Source organism: Polypterus senegalus, chromosome 1, assembly GCF_016835505.1.
Source record: "Polypterus senegalus isolate Bchr_013 chromosome 1, ASM1683550v1, whole genome shotgun sequence".
In the NCBI taxonomy this organism is placed as follows: Eukaryota; Metazoa; Chordata; class Cladistia; order Polypteriformes; family Polypteridae; genus Polypterus; species Polypterus senegalus.
In genome coordinates, this window is record NC_053154.1 from 215,953,865 (window position 1) to 215,980,358 (window position 26,494).

The 26,494-nt window shown below is 37.1% G+C and overlaps 1 protein-coding gene across 3 annotated transcripts in view; it reads left to right on the forward strand.

Annotated features, from left to right (window-relative positions):
- The first annotated feature begins 560 nt into the window (after positions 1-560).
- The window catches only part of nolc1 (nucleolar and coiled-body phosphoprotein 1), a 46,826-nt gene continuing 20,892 nt past the window's right edge, over positions 561-26,494 (forward strand). For 2 of the 3 annotated variants that reach the window (XM_039768883.1, XM_039768900.1), the window contains exons 1-7: positions 561-699; positions 7,649-7,704; positions 13,491-13,621; positions 21,815-21,900; positions 21,976-22,111; positions 25,038-25,147; positions 25,619-25,811. In XM_039768883.1, the coding sequence (XP_039624817.1) occupies positions 589-699; positions 7,649-7,704; positions 13,491-13,621; positions 21,815-21,900; positions 21,976-22,111; positions 25,038-25,147; positions 25,619-25,811 (823 nt within the window). In that variant the 5' untranslated portion in view covers positions 561-588. The remainder of the gene's footprint in view (positions 700-7,648; positions 7,705-13,490; positions 13,622-21,814; positions 21,901-21,975; positions 22,112-25,037; positions 25,148-25,618; positions 25,812-26,494) is intronic. The other variant, XM_039768891.1, reaches the window with a different exon arrangement.

Consider the following 26,494-nt stretch of genomic DNA (forward strand, 5'->3'; position numbering starts at 1 on the left):
TAGAAAATTCTTGTTTTTTCTTTCATTTTTGTGTGCTTTGTTTAATTACATTATTATTTAAACATGAACATTATATTTTGCTGTATTGTTGTAGTGGCGCGGTGGTAGCACTAATGCCTCACAGTAAGGAATCCTGGGTTCGCTTCCCGGGTCCTCCCTGCGTGGAGGTTTTCACGTTCTCCCCGTGTCTGCGTGGGTTTTCTCCCAAAATCATGCAGGTTAAGTGCATTGGCGATTCGAAAATGTCCCGTGTGTGTGTTTCCTTGCGGTGTGCTGGCGCAATGCGCGGGGTTTGTTTCCTGCCTTGCACCCTGCGTTGGTTGGGATTGGCTCCAGCAGACCCCCGTGACCATGTAGTTAGGATATAACGGGTTAGATAATGGATGGATGTATTGCTGTATGTTTTGCTGTATTATGTATTTTATATATGCTTTATATTTTTGAAATTAATAACCTAAAATATTTAAAAAAAATTCTTAGCAAAGCGGAAGAGAAAGGGATGTGACGCCACAAGCAACGTCATATTTATGACGCACCTTGCTGACGCTTTTACTGAGCGCCACGCACGCTTTCGGTCCTTTTTGGAAGATGGCTGAGCTCCCTGTGGTGCCGAGTGACCTGTTTCAGCATGTTTACTCTTTCCTGTTGGAAAATAAGTTCACAAAAGCGGCCGATGAATTTCTGAAGAAGGCTAAAGTGGTAAGTCAGATTAGTGAGGTGGCGGAACCGGAAAATCTGTCGTTTGATGTCGGCTTTGAGTGTTCGTTTATTCAGTGGGCCAAGAGTGGCCTACCAGCGGCGTAGCAAAACTACCACTTTCATGGTTGTTTTGGTCTGAAGTTCCTTTGCACTCGCTTGCAGTCAGTAATGGTATCAGACCTCATTCTAACACTGTACAGGCTCGCGTGTGACCGCCACTTGAGGGGTGTTAGCTCACGTGTGATGTGTTTACTCCATTTTCTCACGTGCAGCATGCGGCTTGGACATGGCGAAGGTTGCACTGACACAGGCTCAGTTTAAATCCGTTTCTTCATTAACTGACTATAACTTGGACTATGTATTCGTAGCCATATCCGATGCTTCTCGGCTGACGACTTACCATGTTGCCGCTTCTGTTTCATATGAGTTTGGGTGAATTGTGACATATGAAGGCCAAGACGATATGTAGGAGTACACGTGGACTGTGGTACATTAAACGGGTAGAGAGGGGTCTGTCTGCTTATAATAGCGGCTTTCGTGTTTATTCCTGGGCTGTACCGCTATGGCTGTAGGTTTTCGTTCAATACATTTGTTGACTTTAATCGTCCCCCTACTTGAATGAAACAAGCTATTTCACAGTGCCAGTCCTGAAATTAAGAGAGTAAAAAAAAATCCGCATGGAACAGTCCATACATTGTAAATAATATAGCGGGAAATTTTACAATACTATACAACTTGGTGTACTGTGCGATAATAGAGAGATAAATGGAACTTTATTTGTCCCCAGTGGACAATTCATTGTTTTACAAGAGCTAATTTAAAAAATAGATGCAAACACACGTACACCAGAATGACTATAAATAAAGAAAACTGTCGCAGTGAGGTATTACAAACAAATACTTTTTTATATAAGGCTTCACAGTAGCGTTTCTTTGCACAATTCTGCTGAGTAACTTCTTGGATGAAAGTACTCCATGCTAGTGTGTTGGAGAGAGAATGGGCAGAATTGTTCATAGTGGCACTCAATGTTGTCTTCACTTTCTTCTTCACAACAAAATCCAGGGTTCAATAGTGCATCCCCAAACTGAACCTGCCTTTTTAATCTGCATGTTGATTCAGTGGGCCTCTCTTGATCTGATGTTCCTGGACCAGTGTAGAAGATCTCACTGGCTATCACAGAGTTGTAGAATATGTGAAGAATGTGACTATCCACATTAATGGAATGCAGTCTTCTAAGGGTAAAATGTCTGCTATAGGTTATGATGTTTTAGAAGTTCACATTGGCACATCATCTTCTGTTGGCTGCTCCCATTAGGAGTCGCCACAGCGGATCATCATCCATTTCTTTCTGTCCTCTGCATCTTGCTCTGTTACACCCACCATCTGCTTGTCTTCTCTCACCATGTCCATAAACCTCCTCTTAGGCTTTCCTCTTGCCGTGCAGCCCCATCCGTAGCATCCATTCCCCAATATATCCAGCATCTCTCCATCTCTGTGACTTTGTCTCCAAACCATCCAACCTGAGCAAACCTTCTAATGTACTCATTTCTTATCCCTGTCCATCCTTCCTTGTAAAACCCAATGCAAATCTTAACATATTTAACTCTGCCACCTCCAGCTCTGTCTCCTGTTTTTTGGTCATTGCTTTCTTCTCCAACCGATATAATATAGCTGGTCTCGCTACCATCCTGTAGACCTTCCCTTTCACTGTTGCTGATACCAGTCTGTCACAAATCACTCCTGACACTCCTCTACACCCATTTCACCCACCTGTGTTCTCTTCACCTATCGTTTACACTCTAGTGGTGGGAAGTTCGGATCATTTTACTGACTCGGACCTTTGAGTGTCGTTCAGCCAAATGAACGAATCATTTTTTGAGTCATTCCGTTCAATTCTCTTTCCGGCTCAGACTGCATAGGTTAAGCTTATGGGGCTGTCACGTGATGAATGAACGACTCGAACCCAAAGACTCGAGAGATGAACTAATCAATTCTGTTTCTGGCTCAGACTGAGTTGGTTAAGCTTATGGGGCTGTCGCGTGAAGAACGAATGACTCAAAAAACCCGAAGACTCGAAACCGGTGAATCAATTCCAATACAGAAACTATTGGAAGTCGCGCAAATGCGCATGCGCGACTGAACGAATCACTCCCACGAGACGACTCGTTCTTCCCGAGTCACATTAAAGATTCGTTCAAGAACGACCCATCACTACTGCACTCCCTGTTACTCTGTACTGTTGATCCCAAGCACTTAAACTCTTCCACCTTCACCAACTCTACTCTTTGCATCCTCCCCCACTCCTCTGATCTCCCTCTCATTTACATACATATTTTGTCTTGTTCCTACTGACCATTATTCCTGTCCTCTCTACAGCAATTCTCCATCTCTCCAGGGCCTCCTCAAGCAGCTCCCAACTCTTGCTACAGATCAGTGTCCTCTGCAAACATTATAGTCCACTGGGACTCCTTGCTAATCTCATCTGTCAACATGTTCATCACCACTGCAAACAAGAAAGGGTTTATAGCCAATCCCTGATGTAATCTCAACTCCCCCTTGAATGGATCTGTCACTCCTCACCTCTATCTCAGTTATCTCTTACATATTGACGCTCACATTGCCACATCATCATTTCAAAACATTGACTATGCAAGATACCATCCCATTGAGGGGTTGGGGAAGAATATGGGTGGATAGATGCTCGAAGATTACGAATAAGCTCCTCTACCCATGCACCACACAAGGTTTCTGACACTGGACAGTGATGGAGAAATGGTGTGAAGGTGTTTTATCTTGTAACACAGTAGTTTAGTTGTCAATGGATTGCTGCAACTTGGCACATGTATCGGTATTCGGTGATGTTGCAACAATTATTTAAAGGTTATTCATTTCAAGTTTGTTTAAATTGCTTCAATTCACAATACTTTATTGGCATGAGACTCAAAAATAAGATCTGGCTCATTTGTAAAACGGATATGAATAAATGTATACTGACGGGTAACTGCAAGTTACTAATTACTTTTGCTCACTTAAATGTGGACACCTTAATTGTGTTCTCTGTCATTTTCTGAACCAAAAAAAGTAAAGTTGTATCATAGAAAAAAATGTGATTTGTTGTGTATCATTGTGGCTTGTGTATAGTGCATATTTTGACATTTCTTATGATATACCGATGTACATGCAGGAGGACAATGGCACTGCCTTATGTAAGGCACTACTTTGATATACAGTGTAATTGGTTTGTTTCACATTTATTGTCTTATGTACACAGTATTATTACATTCCAGTTTGCCCACAAGCAGTGCTTGAAGTGGAACCAAATGACTGGCACTGCTCTATTTATTCAGCATCTTGTTCCTCTTTCCAGTTTGTTACTTTTACATAATGGTGCTGGGGGTTCTCCTTGGAGGTTGGAGCATGTGCATGTTAGTATAGAATATTGACAGGAATAGTCCCCATGAAACTACAAGTGCTTTGATACACTAACATTAGATTATGTGAGGGCTGTTGGTCTTTTTTTTCCCCCTGCAGCTTAACTGGAATTTTTTTTTCTCTGTCTGCCCAGGCCAACTGACCTTATCTTGTTCAAAAATAGGTCGTCAGGAGCATGCACTGATATGATGTAGAGTAAAATAAATAGGAAATTGAATCCAATCAACAGATTAAATAATAATTTAATTTTGAAAGTAAACGCATTAGGTCAAGCGACATAAACAAGTTGCCTAGATTGACGGATTGGTATAAAGGAGTGGCATAATGCCTCTGTCCATATTAACCTATACAGATAGTTTGTGTGTGTTTTTAATTATTTCCTCCTCATCATCCAGTGTGTACTCTTAGGGCAAATAAGCTATCAACCATCTTTACTTCTAATTTTTGTTTTGAGTGTGTGTGTCAGCACCTCCATGTATGCATACATGTATACTTAAGTAAATTATTTAAAAAAAATGTTCTTGCAAAAAAGTTGCAAATCAGTAGTTCTGGTTCCATGACTGAATGGTACAGATTGTAAAAATCACAGCTAAATCAATGTCTGTAGCAGTTATTGTTGGAAAAAGCTCAAATTGTTTTTGAAGGATATAGAATAAGTACTGGACCAAACTGTAACAGAAGTAGTAGTTGTGGAGTCTGTGACAAGGCAAACCCAATGCAACTTGTTTAAATAAGAGAGGTAATTTTTTAGGAAGTTATCATTGTACACAGATCTCAATGTTCAGGGTTGTATGTCCTGGAAACCACTTGTTGTATAATTAATTTTTTTCTTGGATTGATATCTAGCAGTTCTTCACAACACAAACAATGTTAAAATGAAAATTGTACTTTTAAGATGTGAAAATCAATTTCAATTTTCCACATATACATACAGAAAAACATACACATGGCTGCTAAAATCAGCCTTTTTATTTGTTGAATCAGTCTGAATGTAACTCTGTCTTTTGAGGGCATAAAGAATTGCTGCACAAGGCACCAGTTCATCACAGGTTGAGTACACATCCCTCACAGACCTATTTACCATCTCCAGGTAACCTGTTTAACTGAATTTGTGTTCGAATGTGGTCACCATTACTATTCTTTTAACTGTTTAAGATTTTCATTGTTGGCATATTTTTGGTTTTGTTTTTTTCTGTTCTAGTTGCTGAATCACAAAAGTACACCTTTGAGAATGACTAGGAGTTATAGTGAACTTCTCACTTTCTACATCAAGACAGTGTGAAGAAGTAATCAAGAAGGCTAATAGGATATTAGGTCACTTCTTATAGCAAGTTATGTTTAGTACAAGTCATGTGTTTATGTTTAACCTGTATAACACACTAGTGAGGCAGCATCTGAAATAGTGTGCGCAGTTTTGGTCTCCATATTACAGAAAGGGTATAGAGTAGTTATAAAAGGTCTACATATCCCTGCCAGAGTTGCAGATTTTGTGTAATAAAAATTGAAACCAAGATGAATCTTGTCAGAGTGTATTCCACCTTAATTGCAATCTAAACGAAGATTAAAACAAATCAGAGAGTGCTTAATAAAATAAGGGGAAATAAAAAGTTCAAAAATATGGTTTCATTAGTGTGCACATCCTGTAATAATCAAGGATGTGGCTGCGTTCAGAATCAACCAATCACAATAAGTCTGACCTCAAATAGTAGTTAGTATAGACCTGTCATCAGTTAAACTGGCTCAGATTGAGCTCAGGTAAAGTTTGGCTGTTCGTGTAAGATTATTTTGATATCCTCTTGGTTGCAACCTACTCTAAATCCATGGTCTGCAAATAACTTGTACAACATGAACGAGATTTCATTATTGAAAGGTATCAATAAGGACAGGGGTACAAAAAAGTACCCAAACATAAAGATCCCATAGAGTATGGTGAAGACAGTCGTCAACAAGTGGAGAAAATATGGCTCAACAGTGACTCTACCAAGATCAGGATGTCAGGAAGATTGATAAGAAGACAAGGAGAAAACTGGTCGGGGAGGCCACCAAGAGGCATACAGCAACATTAAAGGAGCTGCAGGATTACCTGGCAAGTACTGGTTGCTCCCTACAAGTGATAATGGTCGTATTCTTCATATGTGTGGATTGTGGGGTAAGGACAACCAGTATTGAAAGACTTTGCTCACAAAGAAAAACATTTAAGCTTGGCTAAACTTTGCAAAAATGTATACCCAGACACCCACAACCATGTGGAAAAATGTATTATGGTTTGGTGAGACCAAGGTTGAACTATTTGGCCATAATTCCAAAAGGTAGGTTTGTCCCAAAAGTAACCCTAGCATATTATCAAAAGAACATCATACACACAGTGAATCGTGGTGGAGGCAGATCATGCTTTGGGGCTGATTTTCTTCAGCTGGAACTGGCACTAGTCAAGGTGGATGGAATCATTATTAACTCCTAGTATCGGTCTATCTTGGCATAAAACCTTCATGCATCTGCTAGGATGCTGAAGAGGAAATTCACCTTTCAGGATGGCAGTTATCTAAAGCATACATCAAATTCAGCAAGCAATGGCTTCATGAAAGGAGAATCATTGTTCTAGAATGGCCCAGCCAGAGCCCAGATCTTAATTTAATTGGAAATCTGTTGGGTATTTTATTTTTTTGCATGGAAGAATGGTCAAAAATCACCAAGTCCAGATGTGTCAAACTGATAACCCAAAAAGACTACTGTAATAAAATCAAAAGGTGCGCACACTATTGCAACCCGATTTTTGTATGATTTGTTTCCTTTTTTTAAGCAGTTTCTGATTTGCTTTCATATTCTGTGCATAGACTGAGTAAACAGCTGTAATACCCAGTGTTATAAATCATGAAATGACATGGCCAATACAGTTAGAAGATGTGTATGTCTTGCCATTGCTACATTGTCCATGTATCTTGATAACAATCAGGGTAACTCTTTGGTTCAGCTTCATTATTTATATTTGTTAATTCTGTATTCACACCAAGACTGCATTTCCCTCGGAACAAATATGTACTTAAGTGAATGGTCCTTGGTTAGCTTATTTTTCCATAAAATTTAAAGATAAATGTGGCTTTTTCAATGATACTTTAGCACTATTGGCTAGAGAGTCAGCACAGGTCACAGTAGGAAAAAAGGTGCTCTTCAGTTAAACTCCTTTTGTTGTTAAGACTTGTGCAAGAAGTACTTTGACTACAAAATCAACCTTTTTTCAAATGTGCTCACAGGATAAATAGCATTGGTAGCTGACTACTTGTTTCCACTTTCTAAGCTTTGTAACTGTAAATCAAAAGTATGGATCAAAATTTGGGGAAAATGGTGTCCCTCTGTTGGTTCTAATGATAAGAATCCATTATCAAACGTTTTGTTACAGCTCCTTTAAAGTGTTTTCTAGAAAGTAGTATCGGTAAGCATGTTCTTCAAATTAATTTAATGATAATGATTATTTTGTGGGTTTACAATTAAAATTTTATTTATTCATTTTCTTAAACAGAAACCTCAGGACCCAAAGGATAGCAGTCTTACTGACATATTTAACTTCTGGATCAAGTAGGTATTTGATATTGCCCTATGGTAATGTATCCAGTATGAACATAAACAGTAATTTGGTTGTGTGTGTTTGAGGTTTGTTTTATTTCATTTTAAATGCCTTCTGTTTTGAACCTGACTTTAAAGCTAATCTTCACAAAAAATGTAGAAAATAATGGCAGAAATAATTAATATGGATGTTGGAGATGTAGGGCTGTCACCTGAGTCCACAACTGAGAATCACATGTTTTATATAAAGATTTTGTTTCTTTAAATACTTGGTGACAGTTCTGGAGTATACAGGAATTCAATTGTGTAAGGTACACACTTTTAAAACTACAGTAGAGTCTCACTTATCTGACATAAATGGGCCGGCAGAACGTCGGATAAGCGAAAATGTTGGACAATGGCAGGTGTTAAGAAAAAGGCTATTAAATGTCCGACTGTGTTATAATTTTACACATTACAAACCTAATTATTGTTTACAACAAAACAGATTAAATTAACTGAAAAAATGAACTTAGTTACAGAATTGTCTGAAGTTAAATACAGTATGTACTGTACTTAAAAAGTTTGATCGTAGTCTGCTTTCCTGACGAGTGTTTTTTTTTTCCACTGTCAAGTTTCGCCATCTTAGTAGCATTATTATGTTGATTCCTGTAGCTTCTTGTTGCTCAGTGTAATTGCAGTTTCTAGAGCCTTAACTCCATCACTCATAGTCAACATCCGTACGAGCGTATACCGTTTACTACAGCATTGTGACTGCGTGTGTGTTTGTGCTGTGACGTGTGCGTCCCCGTCTTGCACCCGAAAACTCAAAGCTGAGCTAGCAACACCAGCTTTATTAAGCTTGAAACAGCAACAGCGCGGTTATTTATTATAGCGAGATCTGCCATTCTCCTATACACAGACACGGCACTCAGGCAGGGTCGGGGGGGAGGGGAGTAAGTAATACTATACCCTGCACATTTATAATGTTCCTTGTATCACCCATCGACGGCAGGTGCTTATAGCATGTCCGATCTTTTCGGATTTGCTTTTATGGCGAACTGCTACAGCGCTAGGAGACACGATTCCTTCTTTGGTGCGCTCTTCCGCGTGTCGTCCCATTGGGTGGAATCCCACAAGAGTTTAGAAACTCGCTCACACCAGCCATGATTCTTTTCAAAGGTAAAGTGCATGTTAATTTGCTTTATGTATTTTTACATTATATTTTGTATTAATCATTTTATATGAAAGGTTTTGGGTTGTGGAACGAATCATCTGGGTTTCCATTATTTCTTATGGGGATTTTCGCATTGATATACTGTATGAGTGCTTTGGACTGCGAGCACATTTCCAGAATGAATTATGCTCACAAACCGAGGTTCCATTGTAATTAGCTGCGGTAGAGTCGGGAGCAACAAAAAATAGACTACGCTCGCAACTTGCAGTTTTTGTTGCCGATTGATGCGTTTTTTTTTGTTTTTTTTTTGCGGTGGGACGTTGGATAATACGGAATGTTGGATAAGCGAAGGTAGGATAAGTAAGACTCTACTGTATTTATTAAAAATTCATCATGCCCTCGCACTAATTTTAGAAAGGTAAAAAAAGCCATATTTTGGTTCTTGGTACCACGAACATCCATGTTAATTTGTATTGTATCAATGGTGAATGTCATGGTCAGGCATATATTAGACATTAAGCAGACACAGGATACTTTTAGTTGATGTTTTGAATTCAGAAGATATGGGCAAGTATAAAGAACCAAGTATCATTAAGAACTTTGTTTTCAGAAGCCAATGAATTCCTGTATGATGTAGGCCCTGGCCTCTTTTGTGTATTGTCTTCCTACCGCACAACAGCAACTGTCACCTTTATGCAAAATATGCAACATCTAAAGAAGAGTGATGCTGTGTGTAGTGAGGCATGTTTGGGAGTCCCCCATCTGGGACTTCTCTGCCCTACAGATGGGTGTTCCAGAACCCCAGAGATTTCTGAGCAGGTATCATTGCTGGAGATCTTACAGTTTTAAAGAGAAATATGCCTGATGTACAGTGTTTCTCATTTGCTGCCTTCCGTTTCCATGTCTGGGCACTGCATTTCTGGTCCTCAAACATGAATGTTTGTGCATCTGGAAACAACTGTCTGCTGTAGAATTTCTGCTTGGGAGAGACCTTGATCATGCTGGATGACCATCTTATGTCTTGTTGCTTGCTTTTGTCATAGTTTAAGATCAGCAGGTTAAACCAACCTATCTACCACAGCCTCACCTTTTTAAGTATTTAGTCCTTGCCCAGTTTTATTCCTTCTACACAGCTGTTTCAGTTAATCAGCTAATACATTCTGCCATTGATCATTGATACTGATTGTTATGACTGCTCAGAAAAATTTAAAGGAACACATCAGATCTCAATGGGGGGAAAAATCCTGCTGGATAACTATACTGATATGGACTGGGTTATGTGTTAGGATGCCACATCATTTGATGGAAATGAAAATTATCAAGTTACAGAGGGCTGAATACAAAGACACCTCAAAAATCAAAGTGAAAAAATGATGTGGCAGGCTAGTCCATTTTGCAGAAATTTAATTGCAGCAACTCAATCGTACTCGGTAGTTTGAATGGCCTCCACGTGCTTGTATGCATGCCTGAGAATGTCGGGGCATGCTCCTAAAGAGAGAATGGATGGTGTCCTGGGGGATCTCCTCCCAGATCTGGACCAGGGCATCACCGAGGTCCTGGACAGTCTGAGGTGCAACCTGGCGGCATTAGATGGACCGAAACATAATATCCCAGAGGTGTTCTATTGGATTTAGATCAGGCGAGCGTGGGGGACAGTCAATGGTATCAATTCTTTCATCCTCCAGGAACTTCCTGTATACTCTCTCGACATGAGGCCAGGCATTATCATGGACCATGACGAATCCAGAACTCCTTGCACTAGCGTAGGGTCTGAAAATGGGTCCAAGGATTTCATCCTGAGATGTAATGTCAGTCCAGGTGCCATTGTCTAGTCTGTGGAAGTCTGTGTGTTTCTTCATGGACATGCTTCCTCAGACCATCGCTCACCTACCACCAAACTGGTCATGCTGAACAATGTTATAGGTAGCTTAATGTTCTCCGTGGCTTCTCCAGACACTTTCACGTCCGTCACATGTGCTAAGGGTGAACCTGCTGTCATCAGTGAAAAGCACAGGGCGCCAGTGATAGACCTGCCAATTCTGGTATTGTATGGCAATCGAGTTCTACGGTGCAGGGCAGTGAGCACAGGGTCCATTACAGGACATCAGGCCACCCTCATGAAGTCTGTTTCTGATAGTTTGGTCAGAGACATTCATACCAGTGGCCTGCTGGACGTCATTTTGTAGGACTCTGGGAGTGCTCATCGTGTTGCTCCTTGCCCAAAGGAGTAGATACCAGTCCTACTGATGGGTTAAGGACCTTCTATGGCCCTGTCCAGCTTTCCTAGAATAACTGCCTGTCTCCCGGAATCTCTTCTCTGCCTTAGAGACTGTGCTGGGGGAGACAGCAAACCTTCTGGCAGTGGCACGTATTGATGTGCCATCATGGAGAAGTTGGACTACCTCTGCAACATCTGTAGGGTCCAGGTATTGCCTCATGCTACATGTAGTGACACTGATTGTAGCCAAATGCGAAACTAGTGAAAAAACAGTCAGAAAAGATGAGACGGGAAAAATGTCGGTGGCCTCCACCTGTTAAACCTTTCCTGTTTTGGAGGTCGTCTCATTGTTGCCCCTCTAGTGCATCTGTTGTTAGTTTCATTAACACCAAGGCAGCTGAAACTGATTAACAACCCCGACTGCTACTTAACTGACCAGATCAATATCCCAGAAGTTTCATTGACTTGATGCTATACTCTGATTAAAAAGTGTTCCTTTAATTTTTTGAGCAGTATATTTGGTTATTCTAACACTGGGCTTTGCCTACAAATATTTGACATTTTTTTTTTTTTTTTTTTTCAAAGTTCAAAGTGGTCTATTACTAAATTGATTGCCCTTAAAGAAAGAAACATTATATAGCTTGCTGTATTGCTTTACTTTTTTCAAAAGGAATGTTTGGTACTCTAAAATGTGCTCTTTTCTATTGACTCTGTAATCAAGAAAACACAAAGTCTGATGAATATTTGTGTGCTAACTACATACATATATTTAAAAAAAAATATATATCCTCTGGCAGCCCAATGATGCAAATTGTGCACTTTTCCCTAATTTATGATCTTAGAACATCCAAAATGTACCACCATGTGAAGCATTCAGTTCACACCTGCAGTGGAGTTTGGAGATCAAGAAGTAACATCATCTGTGTTTTACAGTAGAGTTAACCATATTGGGGCTCTGCAGAACAGTTCACATTTGAAAAGTCTTTTTATCAATGACAATATTAGCTTTAGAACTGTTTTATCGTAACAAAATATTCATGAAAGGCACTGTAACCTCCAAGGTTCTTTTTGTATTGGTGGACAATACTGGAAATGCCTAAATTAATAGATTTGTGTTATGTTTACACCTCACAATACTTGCCTCTTTTATCCTTCACTCGTGAGTCAAACAGCAGTGGCCAAATTGCTTATCACTGTCTCTCCCTGATACATTAGCAAAGGCCAAAAATCACTTCAAGAGCTTCACTGTCCAGAATTCACAAATGTGTTTGCCCAGCTCATTATGTATTAACTCTCATTGGTCATTTCTAAATGTCCTGATCAAGACGCCATCAGCATAGAACCCAAACTTTATTTCCATCTTTGCTTGTTTATTTGTTTAAAAACCAGGGTTAAATGTTAGGTATGGAAAACATACAATCTGAGCAAGTTTTATATCGGGGTCACACAGTAAGATTTGTATCAGGTTGCTATAGCTTTAGTTGTTGCAGTCTTTGTCGGTTTAAGCCTACTGTGATGCTTGAGAGCAGAGGGATGGTAGATGGCAAATCTGACAGAGCTGCTCTCTGGCAGTTATGATGCCTCTGAAAATACTTTTAAAAATTATTTCCTTTATGGGGTGCCTTTTCATATGGCTATTTCCTGTAGGATCTTGCACCAGCTGAAATTGGTCAGCTGATAAATTGCTGTTTCACGTGCATAATTTTGAGCTTAATCATATACATAGATGCAATACCATTCTTAATATTTCACAATTGTCTTTCCAGAATTCTGTAATTTGTATGCATTTCAAACGGTTCTTTTTTTCTTCTGAAAAACATCCTCTGAGTCATTGTCATGTGCCTGCATGAGTTGGGCATCTGCCTACTAGGCTCCTAGCAAAAGTAATGCTAGCTTTAGTTACACAATTCAAGTAAAAGCTACATCTAAATAAACCTAAAATAAAAACATATTTAGCAAACTGTAATTGTCTATCCTCATTACAAGAACTAAGAAAGCTGTGCAGTGTTCCTGGAAGAGATGCTTAAGTATGAGAAGAAAAAAAATTCTTTGAGTTTTATTTCCTGTGTAATATCACATTTCCTGAAGATAATTAGGAATGTTTGTTTCCTTCTTAAATACTATGTATTTTTTGAAGAACACATTCAGAGAAATCGTTTGAATACACTTATACATGGAGTTATAGTGATGGTATGTTAATCAGTTTTGTACTGCTAAGAAAATGTAAGCTATTTTTCATGTATTTGTGTCATTTTAATATGTATTCCTTCTGAAGCTGTTTTTGTTCAAAGATACTTTAGCTCTTAAAATCTTACTTTCTTTTAACTTGTATCATTTAGAGAATTGTCTTTTATTTAAAAAAAAAACCTAACCAATGTTGGAGGTAATGATACAAGTATACATATCACATTTGCTTTGGTTAAGGTCTCCAGAGGCCAAGAAAAGAAAAGCGATTGGTAATGGTCCAGCTGCCAAAAAGGTGAAGAAGGATGACAGTTCAGATGAGGAGGATTCTTCTAGTGGGGATGAAGAAAAGCCACCTGCTAAAACACCAGGTAAAATTGAGATATAGCCGTTTTTCCACCGATGGTGTATAGTTGAAGAGGAACAGGCACAATATTATTTTTTTTTTTTTTTAATTTTAATAGCAAATTACTGTCATTGGAGTTTTGAAAAAACTTTTTACATTTTTAGGGGGTCTTCATTAATTTACCTAAATAAAATCTGATTGTCAAAGTCGCTTCACTAATTTTCAATGTGTATTTCCTTTTGACTTCAACACACTTGGTCCTTTTTGCCCCCTATGATTTAATTATTTTAAAGGAATATAAGGAGACATCGTGGATCTCCAGCCAAAATGTTCCTGCCTCCTTGAGGTCATTGTTGTCCCAAAATTTCTTTCTATGTAGGAATTTCCTCATGTTTCAAATGAGAAAGTAATCTCTGGGGCCAAGTCTGGACTGTACAGTGGATGGTTACTTTCCGTGAAGCCATATTCCCTAATAGCTGCCTTAGATTGAGATTTGTGGTACAGTACATTGTCATATAGAAACAACATGCCTGCCAACAGTTTCCCAAAACACTGCTATTCTGATGACTTCATTGTGGAAGCATAGGTTTCTCCAGTTGTATTTTGTGGCATGAATTCCAGCAGCAGAACACCCTTTGCATTTTAGAAGACTGACACCATAACTTTTTTTTTTTTTTTTTTACATTGAACGTGAATATTTCATTCGGGGTCTAGGGACCCATTATATTTACATTGCATAAACTTGTTCAGCTTCAGGGTCAGGTTGGTGAACCCATGTTTTGTCTCCAGTAACATTCTGTGAGAAAATACTGGTGCAATTTCTTTCAACACTAAAATTACTGAAGCTTATGAAAAAAACTCGTAATCCTGGCCAACCTTAAATCCCTTCACACTTCTCCATTCAGTGTATTTTGTTTTGTAAATGTGTCGATTAGCATAAACAGCCTGCTATACCATCCCCACCAAAGGGCAAAATTCTCCCAGATCAAGCCTTGTTATTCTGGGAGTGAGGTACCTGGAGCTGTATAATATATCGTTATTTGGAACACATGCATTTCTACAAAGATCTATGTAAGTGTAGAATGATGGGAAATGCAAGAAATGTTGAACACATACCTAAAAGACACACTCTCTTCATGTCAAAATTTTGTCATTAGTACTAAAAACTGAAGTGTATAATATATGAAGACTAAAGTCCAAATATCAAATAAGCACTTTCATAAAAGGTACAAGTATAACAAAACAAGTGTGCTTTTATTGACGAATATAACCGAAGAAAAAGAAATCGGGTTAGTGTATATTGTTGGAACGACAGCTTTGGTAGTGCTAATTTATAATCAACAGGTCGTGGGTTCCGTCCTGGCTGCTTTCCAGAATTAACGTTTTGAGTAGTGAGCTGCTCATATTGTTACTGTTGTACAATAAAAACATACATTTGATTTGCGTCTGTAACAGCTGGTCTAAATGTCCAATGTCGGCACCCATGAGGTAATCACCTTTTGCATCATCAATTTAGTTTGGATAATTGTGGAAACTGTGCCAGATGAAATGCCTAATTCATGAGCTGTAACATTAAACTTGTACAACAGTCTTCCATAATCCTAGCCTATACTTTTTGCCACATTTCCTGTGAAGATTCCTCTACAGGACACCCCATGTGGGCATCCTCTTCAGTCGATTCCCGACCCTATTTAAATTGCTTTGACCCAAACTTTACCTTGTAGTACAAAGGTGGATCATCATCATATATCGCATTCAACCTCTTATGGATTTCCATTGAGTCCTTCCTTTGTAAGGAGTTTAATAATAGAACAATACCCCCTGTCAATTTTTTGTAGACTTACAGGTAGATGTGTTATGCTATTCCCTCTGTCTGTCTGTCTGTGTGTGTGTGTGTGTCTCTCTCTCTCTCTCTCTGTGATGGTAGACTTCCTCCGAAGAATCTATGCAGCATCACTGCTGCTCTTTAATGGAGGTTTTATATTAAAAAAAAAGGGTGAATTGATTTTGCATCATGATTTTTTTTTCCCCCTTCCATAAAAACTGTTCAATGAAAGAGTTTTTTTTTTTTTTTTGCTATTATGAGGTACATAAATGTGTTCCCGGCCATTGCTATACCTTACTCACACGGTAATATATTTGTATAGATATTATTCGCAATAATGCAGCATCAGTGTTCCTTTCTGAGCATATTACTCCCACTGGAGCACCACGTCTACTTCATGGCTTTACACCTCAAATCCCACCTATTTTGTACAAGGCAATTTTCACATACTTGTTAATAAAATAAATGTCAGAATGTTAGATTGGTTTATTCCAGTTAAGGAGGTAAAAATGTGTCCCCTTTCACAACAAAGAGTAATTCTTGACTTAATCATCATTTTCTGCCAAATGTCTGCTAGTAAAGTATACTTACATTTATTTAGAGTGATTAGTAGGATAATCACCTTTATAGGTGATTTGTTCCAAGTTCATTTTAAATTGCTACAAGTCACAATGCCCTATTAGCACTAAACTCTAAAATTAGATCTACCTCATCATAAAATGGGTTTAAGCAAATATCTAACAGGAAACTAGAAGTTACTAATTACTTTTACTCGCTGAAACAAAACATCTTCAGTTATTCTTTCTATCTTCTGAACACAAAAGTGTCTCGGTATGTGTTACAGAAAAAAAAAACTTGCTTCATTGTGGCTTGGCTATAGGGCATATTTTGCCTTTTCTTACCATGCATGCAAATAACATGCTGCGAAAACTGCATAAAGCTGAATGTTGATTCATATTTCAAGCTTGCATGGCATTGTACAATGTAAATATATAAAATTCTAAGCCTAAAAATGCAACAGTTTTGTGCAACAATTTTATGTCATGTTTTTTGTCATTCTTTAGATCGGCTTATTTTAAAATCTACATTTATATGTTTGGTATCATTCTTTTCAGAATTTATCGAACTTTAATGTGATGTTAGATTTTCAGATTCTTACTCCGTTTTGAAATTATAAACTAAAAAATATCAAGAGCTCACATCTCACAAGAGGGGACTTTGTGCCAAATTCAACCACGCCTGGGGCTGGAAATAAAACGCACAGTAAGACAGTTGCAGTACAGGCTTTTAAATGTTTGAAGTGCCGTGCAAGATGCAGATCACATGGCATGCAGCAAGCCAGCAGCTGATTAAGCAAAGAGGAGGTAAAAATATATATATATATATATATATATATATATATATATATATATATATATATATATATATATATATATATATATATATATATATAAAGCTGAATGTGTGTGCAAACCTGTGAATCCACACCATTGAACTCTTACCATTTTTGAGAATCTGTAATTTAATGTCAAGTTCAGATCTCCATGTATACATTGTGACATTTCTGATTATTTATTCAAAACATTTACCAACTTTGTTAGATTTTAACATCAAGAGTACTGGGGATGTCGAAAGAACCAATATTTTCATTACCAGCAATGTTTTAAAACATAATGGTTCTTGCTACAGACCCCCCACCCCAAACCCCCCAATTATCGGTGGTTCCAGGTGAAAGTTGGTACTGGACTCCTGCGTGATTGCAGGTAGACCCATTTCCCCAGAAGGAAAAGTATTACGTGAGAAAAAATGAACAAGTACCACATTTAATACTGTCTCACAGCACCAAATGTCCACATGTAGAAAAGAAAACAAACTCGTGTCTAGAAATTCTGTCTCCAACACAGGAGAATTTTAACATGTCATTGCAGGATTAATGCTTGTTTAATATTATCCAAAATGTGTGACTGATCAGATGTGAGGAGATTTTTTTTTTTGTATGTGGGAGAAAAAAAATTTGTATATAGTGAATTGGTATAATAAATGTCTTAATAGTCAAACGGGGGGTTTGAACAAAATTGTAAAATTAAAGTTGGAACAAAAAAAAAAAAGACCAAACATCATAAGACAGAATTCAACCCCCCCACCCCGCCTGAGACAGAGTATGGCTAAGAGCATGGGCAAAAATAGTTCTAGTGGGCAGGGAAAATGTCCCCAAAAATGCATGGCTACCTTTCACTCCTTTAAATTTTTTTTTTTTTTTTTGAAATATTGAAAGACCCTTTTCCCATTGTATCCTTGGATCTTTGAAAAGATTGTTTTGAGATTTTTGAGTATTTCTTCTGTAACAGAAATGGGTGGGAAAGTTGGTTTCTTTTAGAAAAAATTCAATTTAGAAGAAATGCTGTGTTGCTGAGAAGTAGATATAGATGTCCATAAGATGCAGAAGCATTATATACATACAGTTCTCCAAGTGTTTTTAATCCCAGGCATTTTCCAAAGATTACTGTTTAGGTTTGAGTGGATCAAGAAAAGTGAAGCGCGTGGAGAGAGGCAACATAGATTTTCTGCCAGGAAGTGAATCCTGCATTGATTCGGTACTCTTGAGTATTTGGAGGACAATTTGGTTATTAATATATTAATAATTAGTACCTACCTGGGCACAAAGCAATACATATAAAAAGTACAGCAAGGTTTTATTGCCATTAATAACCAAGTGTGTGTGTAAATTCATCAATTTCAGTTAATTTCCATGTCTTTATAGCTTGTATATTTGCCAGCCAGTAGCAATGTGAGTTTTGACCCGCAAACTTCTAGTGTCAGTGTTGTAAGTGGAGACAAAATAATGGTGTAATTGTATCGTCTATATAGGAAACAGTATTAAAAAGCAAAGGGTAGGAAGATTTGCATTCATTATCTGAATATATCAAATGTCCATGGATGTCCTCTTTAAGCATTTTAAGCATCCATCCATTTTCTAACAGGCTTTGTACAGTTTGCAGCCATGAGGGAAATATCACACATACAGTTCTGTATATAAGACTGTGTGCTGTCAAGGCAAGTATCTAAACAAAATAGCTATTTGGATTGCTTGCACTAATGATGAAATGACCTGCTTCATTTGATAATGCAAAAATACAAATCATTTATTGCTTCAAAGCACTGTGATCATGTCTGTTGACAGCATAGGAAAAGCAACATCCTTCATTGCTAAATGTGCATATATGCAAGCGCTAAATTTGTGGTGTTTGGTTTTTGAACCCAGACTAATGCCCATTCTTATAATCCACATATGCCTTATTTTTGAAGGGTACATTGGTGAGTGTAATGCATTCTACCAGTTAAACTACAGGTCCAGTTAATATTTTACTTCTGGACTAGTACACAGACTAAGTAATAAAAGAAATCTGATCAGTCATATAAGATACTTTGAAAGTAGCACAACAAAGGGTGTTTTTACAGGAGTTCTGAAATAGATTAATATAAAGCTGACAAGATTGATTTCATGCAGGAAAGTAGTTTGGGCAAATGGGGAAAATTTAAAGTTCCAGGATTTTGTGACATTTGAAAACCGAATCACTTTAACTCATCTGTTAATCTTTAGTTTGTTCTTATCAAGCTAATGATGTAAATATAAACCTTACAGTGGCAAAAGTTGCAAATTTTAAAGTGATTCTGTAACAAACCAGATTTTAAAAGTATATGTTTATAAGATATTTACATAATTTATTTAAATGAAAATATCCTGAATTACCTTTGAATTCACTAATTCAACAGTTAGATATGTTTGGATTTTTATTTAATAAGCAGGATTTCTTCCTTTTTTTTTTTTTTTTTGCTTTTTTTACTGGAGAGAATGTGTCAGAGTATAAATTTATAATGTCCACATGGTAAGATAAATTAGGTAGTCCTTGTTGATTTCATCCTTTATAAACCCTATGCTGAAATCCCCTAACGATAACATTTTTCCCCATGGTTGTTACATTGGAGTGATTCCCATGTCCATCACACTTTAAGATTCCAGTACTAGCTTACTTAAATGATAATTTGGTAATATCTTAATAGGTATATCGGCATTTTAAAGCTGCTGTTACTACTGTGGCAGTGTGGTGTAGTTTTTGGCAGAGAGTGCGGCATAGTGGTTAAGGCTTTGGACTTCAAACCATGAGTTTGTGGAATCAAATCGCACTACTGTCACTGTGACCACGAACATGCCACTTCTTCAGTCTGTACTCCAACTGGAAAAAAATTAAAGAAATTGAACCAGTTGTGTATCAAATGTTTGTCACCTCAGGTAAAGGTGTCAGCCAAATATGTAAATGTTTTAGTAAGTATATATTTTATGTTCTATTACAGAAAAATGCACAATACAGTTATGACTGTTAATAACGTCCAGGCTAATGACATTGCTCTTTAAGATGGAACTTCCATTGAGATGCAATAAAGGAAATTGGTTGTATTACAGTATTAATATTGCTATTAATGTATTATTGTATTTCAATAATTATGTAATGTATATTGTACTAATATTCGGTTATTTGACGTTAAGTTAGCATAAAGTAGGCTGTGTCAGGTGTTTACTTGATGCATTCTCTGAGAAATTATACACTGAGAGATTATAATGTGAACTGTACTAATTAAAGGTCCACGAGTTTTTAAATAACTGACTAATACAGATACACACCTGTGAGAAATGGGCTTCCTGTGCTGGATTTAACTCATCTGATAATCAAAGTAGGTGCTCTTCTGCAGCTAGAGAAAATGTCAGTAACTGAAATAACTAATATATATCTCTCTCTATCTCTAGCGTCTGTATGCTTGTCCGCTTTTCACAAGGGAACTACCTGACGAATTTAAATAGTTTTTTTTTTTCTGTGACTTCTCAAGTATCGTATTTCACTTGCAGTACCGATGTTTTTATTTGCGCAATTCCGTCAGAGCGAATGTGGGCCGAAGGGAGGGGGCAGGTCCTAACTCACTTCTGCGTCCGCTTCCATTCTAGACTGTCTACCTCTCACCCCATTCTCATCGACAGACTGAGAGAGAGAGTGTTCAGAGCTACTTTTGTTTGAGGATAGCCACTGATTGCCAGAAATATCACGACCACATGCCTTTCTCCCTACGCGGGGGACGCTCTCTTGCCCAGAGCTGAACACGGTCAGATACAGTGCCAAAGTTTGATGTTGGAGTATACTTCTGCTTGGCCAGAATTAAATTTTTTAATTCATTTTTAAAGTTTGTCCTGTTTTACTACTGCGTGTGCGTAGCTGAGGGGGACAGCTAGTTAACATATAACCACAATTGAGGTTATTAAAAACGTGTAAATGTAAAACCGCGCTTTTTTTCCCCTTTGATTTTGGTCAAATTAACATGGTTCTATCGTGTGCAGACATGAACTGTAATCTTTACATTCATCAGTCATTTTGGCTATTATATTTAAAATACTGGTATATATTAAGCTGATGTTAAGGCTGACCTTGTATTTTGTAAATGACACCCTAAACTCGCCACTGCATCAATTACTCGCTGCAATTTTCTACTGTATGTAAATGGCCCAATTGACTAGTAAATGGGGGTTAATGATAAACTACAACTTTCAGAAGGATTGTAAGTGAAAATTAGTAAATAAATGTGACTGACACACATCCAAACAAGGTTAGTAGAAGCATGGACTCATCATCTATGGTAATTAATAGTGTAGAAATAGACCTTCATTTACAGGTATGTGTTGACTTAAGAATTATGCTTAGCCTGCATTAATAGGAATAAATAGATCATAAACCTCAGTAAGAAAGCGCAGTTTTGCGGTGCTTTGCAGACAAATGTGAGGAATACAGTCGGAGATGAGATGATCCAGCAAATTTTTTAAATTAATTTCTGGATTGATTTTGCTGATCACTTTGAAGTACACAGAAGCAATGTTGCCTTTGTGCATGTTTGTGGCTGACAAGAAATTAATTTAAACAAACACCTGATGAGATACAGTGTGGTTGAGGGACAGTGCTTTCTTTTGTTTGTATTTATTTATTTGTTTGTTAATTTAAATAAACATTGCAGCTTGACGTAAACCTCTATAACTAAATTTGAGAACCCCAACACCCAGTCAGGAAAAGCTGCCACTGACGTATCCAAATTATGCAGGAAAATCTAACATACTTTTTATTAGTCTAGTGTTTATAAACAGCATCAAGTATTTCATTTCCACAACTGTGTTGAACTCCTCTGTAATTAATGGTATAAAGCATAAGGGGAGAAGTGATAGTGAAAGATTAGTGTCTGCAAGCAGGGAAAAGAGAAAGTAAACCTTGTGTTCGGGGTGGTGACATGCAAGAAGTCTTGTATGACTTAATTTTTATCCCAAGTTTTATTTTTTTTTTCTCCTTCTTTGTATGACAGTAAAGAAACCAATCCCCAAGAAGACTGAAACTTCTAGCAGCAGTGATGAATCAGATGAAAAAAATGACAAGAAGCCTGCAAAAAAGGTGAGTCTGTTTTGTGTCATTTAGTATTTTTGCTTTGATAGATAGATTTATACATGTTTGCCTTTTCTGCCATAGAAGACAACCCCTGCAACAGCAACCCCTAAAACACCATTATCCGCAACTTCAAAGCCGATAGCTCGAAAGAAGGATACCAGTTCAAGCAGTGAAGAGTCTGAAAGCTCAGAAGATGAGAAACCCACAGCTAAAGCAGGTCAGTTAAATTAAATGCAATATTGGTCTCTTGAGTTTGGGCTTTGAACAATGGGACTTGTACAAATACTGCTCTCTTTACTAGAAAACATTATGTAATTGCTATATATGTACAGCATAATAGACACACATACAGTGGTATGTAAAAGTATTCAGTCTCCTTGAAAGTTATTAATTTTCTGCATGACCAAAGATTTGTACACAAATTTATCCATTCAGTATTTTAATGTGAACTCCTGTGTTGTAACAATTAATTTTCAAAGTCAATATAAAGTTTTCTGCAGACATTTAACTGAAGAAAAGTTCAAAAGTTAGTGTCTGTATAAGTATTTAAACCTCTGTGCTCAATAGCCTTTGTTGGACAATCATTGTTAAAATGAAGACAAAGGAGCATTCTGCCTGATGTGAGAAACAAGAGTTATTGAAATGCATAAGGCAGAAAATGGCCACAGAAAAAAAATGAAGAGTTTGAATGTCCTAGATCCATCATCAGAAAATGAAAGGTTCATCACAGCACCCAGACATTTATTAGAACAGGCTTCAAAACTAAACTTCAAAGCAAGATTTCACTGGTGAGAGAGACTACTATAAATCCAACCGTCACTCTCAGAAGTCTGCAGTGGTCTTTGGCTGAAACTGAAGTTTCATGGGTCGATAACTTCAAGATCTTTCCATAAAATATGCCTCTATGAGATGGTAGCAAGAAAGAAGCCATTTCTTAAGTAGGTCCACATAAAAGCACATATGGCATTTGGTGCAAAGCATGAGAAAAACCCAGTTAACATGTGGGAGAAGGTTTTATGGCCAGATGAGACCAAAATAGATCTTTATGGCCAGACTTCAGTGAGGTATGTTTGGCGTGAGACTAACACTACCCATGCCTCAAACACCACACTTTTGGTGAAATATATGGTGGTGGCAGCATCATGCTATGGGGATGCTTTTCATGTGCTGGGAATCTTGTAAGAGGTGAAAGGACATTGGATGGGCACAAATACTGCTCAATATTGCAGGAGGACTTGTTTTAGTCTGCAGTGAACCTACGGCTCGAAGAAGATTCATCTTTCAACAGGAGACAGGCCGTAATTGTAAGGGCAAAGCGAATACTGGAAGGGTTCAAAAACAAAGATAATGTTTTGGAATGGGGCAATTCCATGTGATATCATCAGACGTTAGGACCTCATTGTCACAGATTTTATGAAACTTGGCATGCTGATTTGGTCGTATGTGTAACCCATGGAACTGAAATTGCACATGTCTTGGATTAATAAGGGAGATTTTGGGGCATGTTTGGTGGATAATGACTTTGACTAGCTATATCTCCGTAAATATAATCTGCACATAAAGGGTTCTTGCATAGCTTTTAAGCTCCTTTCCTGCTCTGTATTTTGCGTAAATATGCTGTCTACAAAATGAAAAATTTCATTATGATTGATTATAATGTTGACAATTGAATAGCCAAAAAACCTATTTTAAAACTTTTTTTTTTTTTTTTTTTACACAAAGCTAGCTTATAATGTCATGAACATCTCTGGAAAATTTGCTTTTTGGTTTTTGAATTGTTACTGAGCTATCACTACGTGTAGGTGGCATCACATGGTTTCATATCAATTAATTAATGAGCCTTTTTCATAGCAGCTATTTTGACATGAACCAGTATTGCAAGCACTGATGTAAGTAATAAGATTCCAATTATGCTTTATTTAAATTGATCAGGAGCTTCAATAAACGGACGTATACATTTTTTTTTTCTTCAGAATGAATGTATACACAGATTTTTTTTTCTCATCTTTTTAATGTTAATGAAGGTGTTTACCAATTCATTAAAATTCTGTATCCAATAAGACAAATTTCCTAATAGAACACTTTGTAAAGCATGTGGGGTGTTTTATATAAAAAATGATGTATTAAAATGCTTAAGCAAAAATTCTTAATGTATAACATCCTCCGCAGTTTATTATACCACATAAGAAAATATAACATTTTTCAATTTGTTGACTAAAAAACAACAAAAAATATATATTCCAGTGACTTGTAACGGCCGCCAAGAACCCAAAATAGGAACTGGCCAAAACCAAATAGTTACTATGCAGAATAACAAAACTTTATACAATACTGAAATTGACTATATTTAATGACAAAATTGCCATTTTGTTGTTTAGTCTGACCTTCCTTTGATATGCCTATTCACAATTTAAGGAAATTTTAACTGCACAATATTCCTCTAGAGTATTAATTATTCCAAGGTTTATTTGGCTTTTGTTATTGTAGGGTGCCACCTGACTCTTGGAAAGGGAATTATTTTTTGTTCAGAGCGAATTTCTGACATGAAAATGCATAGTTTATCATATGCAGTAAATACAGTATATTGTTGTGAAGAATAACATTCTGAAAACCTTGACCATTTTGTTTCTCAGTGATTTAATAAAATCCCCCTTTTTTTTTTTTTTTGATAGTTTTCTATGAATAACCTATTAGGCTGTTATATAGCACTGTATGTTGTCTTTCTTCCCCTTCTGTCCAAAGCACTTAACAATTTTTTGCTCATGGCTTGCTAGTTGAAGCTAAATCTCACACCAATCCTTTTGTGAACTTCTTTAGCAGATTTCTTTCTAACATTTTAAATCAGCAAGGTATATTTACTCGATGAATTATTTTTCACTATTGCAACACTCAATTGCAAAGTAAACCATACAATACTACAAACCAGACTGTCTAGTTGTTAATTTGTCAAGGACATCCAGACTTGGAAAGATTAACACATTGCTGATGGGACACAATATTACATTGTTTCACAGTTCATTTACTTGTGTATATGTGAATTGCTCATTTGCTTAACAAAGGAGTTAAGGTAATATGGTATCTTTGTGTAGTAGCTATTTTCTAGTTTTGATATATTTTTATTTTTTTTTGGGTAAAATGCATAGTTGCACAAAAAGTAGCTGCATCTTTGGCCAAATCAACCCCTGCCCAGGCAAAAGAAACCAGCAGTGACTCCAGTGATTCCAGTGACACTGAGGATGAACAGCCAGCAAAGGTCAGAACTCCTGTAACTCTTGTATAACTTTGTTACGCACCCCTGCAAAGGAATCTGAGTAGAGCTGGATGTGTAGAGTGTTGGAGCTACTGTAATGAACCATTCTTATTGAAAGGCAACAGTATAGGCGATTATAGTGCATGACAACCAGTGGAAGAAAGTCTTTTGAGTAAAGAGTATACATTAGAAAAATTTTTTTTTTTTTTTTTTATTGAATTGTAATTGTTTTAATACCTTGGAGCGCGGACCTCAGCCTAATAAAGCTTTTTAGGATTACTTGAAATATTACAGAAAGCAGCTGAAATCAAATACCGGCATGACACTAATTTGTGTATTTCTTGGTGTGCTTTTTTTTTTTTTTTTATAAATATATAGTTTAAGATGCTCTGTGTTTTAAATATTATTTACCTAGGGAGAGATTATCCTTTTAATAGAAAATGTGGCATCTAAACTAAATTACATGTTCTTTAGAAAGTTGCAGGCTTGCCTAAGCCATTGGCTTCATCTGGGAACTCGGACTTAAAGAAGAAGGTCTTGACTACTCCTAAAACCTCAAAACCTCCGGCAAAGGCAGTCCCAAGCAAGGCGGCTGCAGAGTCTAGCAGTGAAGATTCTTCTGAAAGTTCAGAGGAGGAAAGTGTCCCTCCCAAAAAACTCAAACCAGGTAATTGGATTCTGTATGATCTTTTAACGTTGGGTTAAGGCAGGCTATACTTTTTTTGATGTGCTGAATGTTTTATTTTATTATTGGTAAGGTTTGATGTCTTAGTTTGCTTATATGCAATTAAATACAAGACCCCCCTTCTTTATTGCGCATATTAACATGCAGGAAAATACACAAATACAGCAAAACAACCATAAGTCATTCCTTGGCATCCATCCTTTCCTGTTTCCTGCAGATATATTTGCAAACATGCATGCTCAAAGTGGATTACAGTAGTGTTAGGAATCGTATCATAATTGACCAAGTGGAAATTGTACTGCGAGAACACAACACATGTCTCAAAAATATCTATATGGGACAGGAAATGACTAGAGTTAGGTTTTTATTTATTTATTTATTTATATTCTATTTTACCAGAGTACTTTTAAGCACAAAATGACAAGCAAATTTAGCACATGAAATTAACAAGCAAAATTATCACATGAAATCACATAAACCTCTATAATTTAAAAAGGTGTCAATATACATAATACATGGACAGAAAAACACATGCATAAATGTGCTTTTACATATGCATAGATGTGATTCAGGCCTAAAGGATAAGTTTGGTATTTTTTCAAGTTGAAGTTACTACTTCACAATCATGGTGTAAATATTAATTTGTCATTTAAAATGTTTTTAAC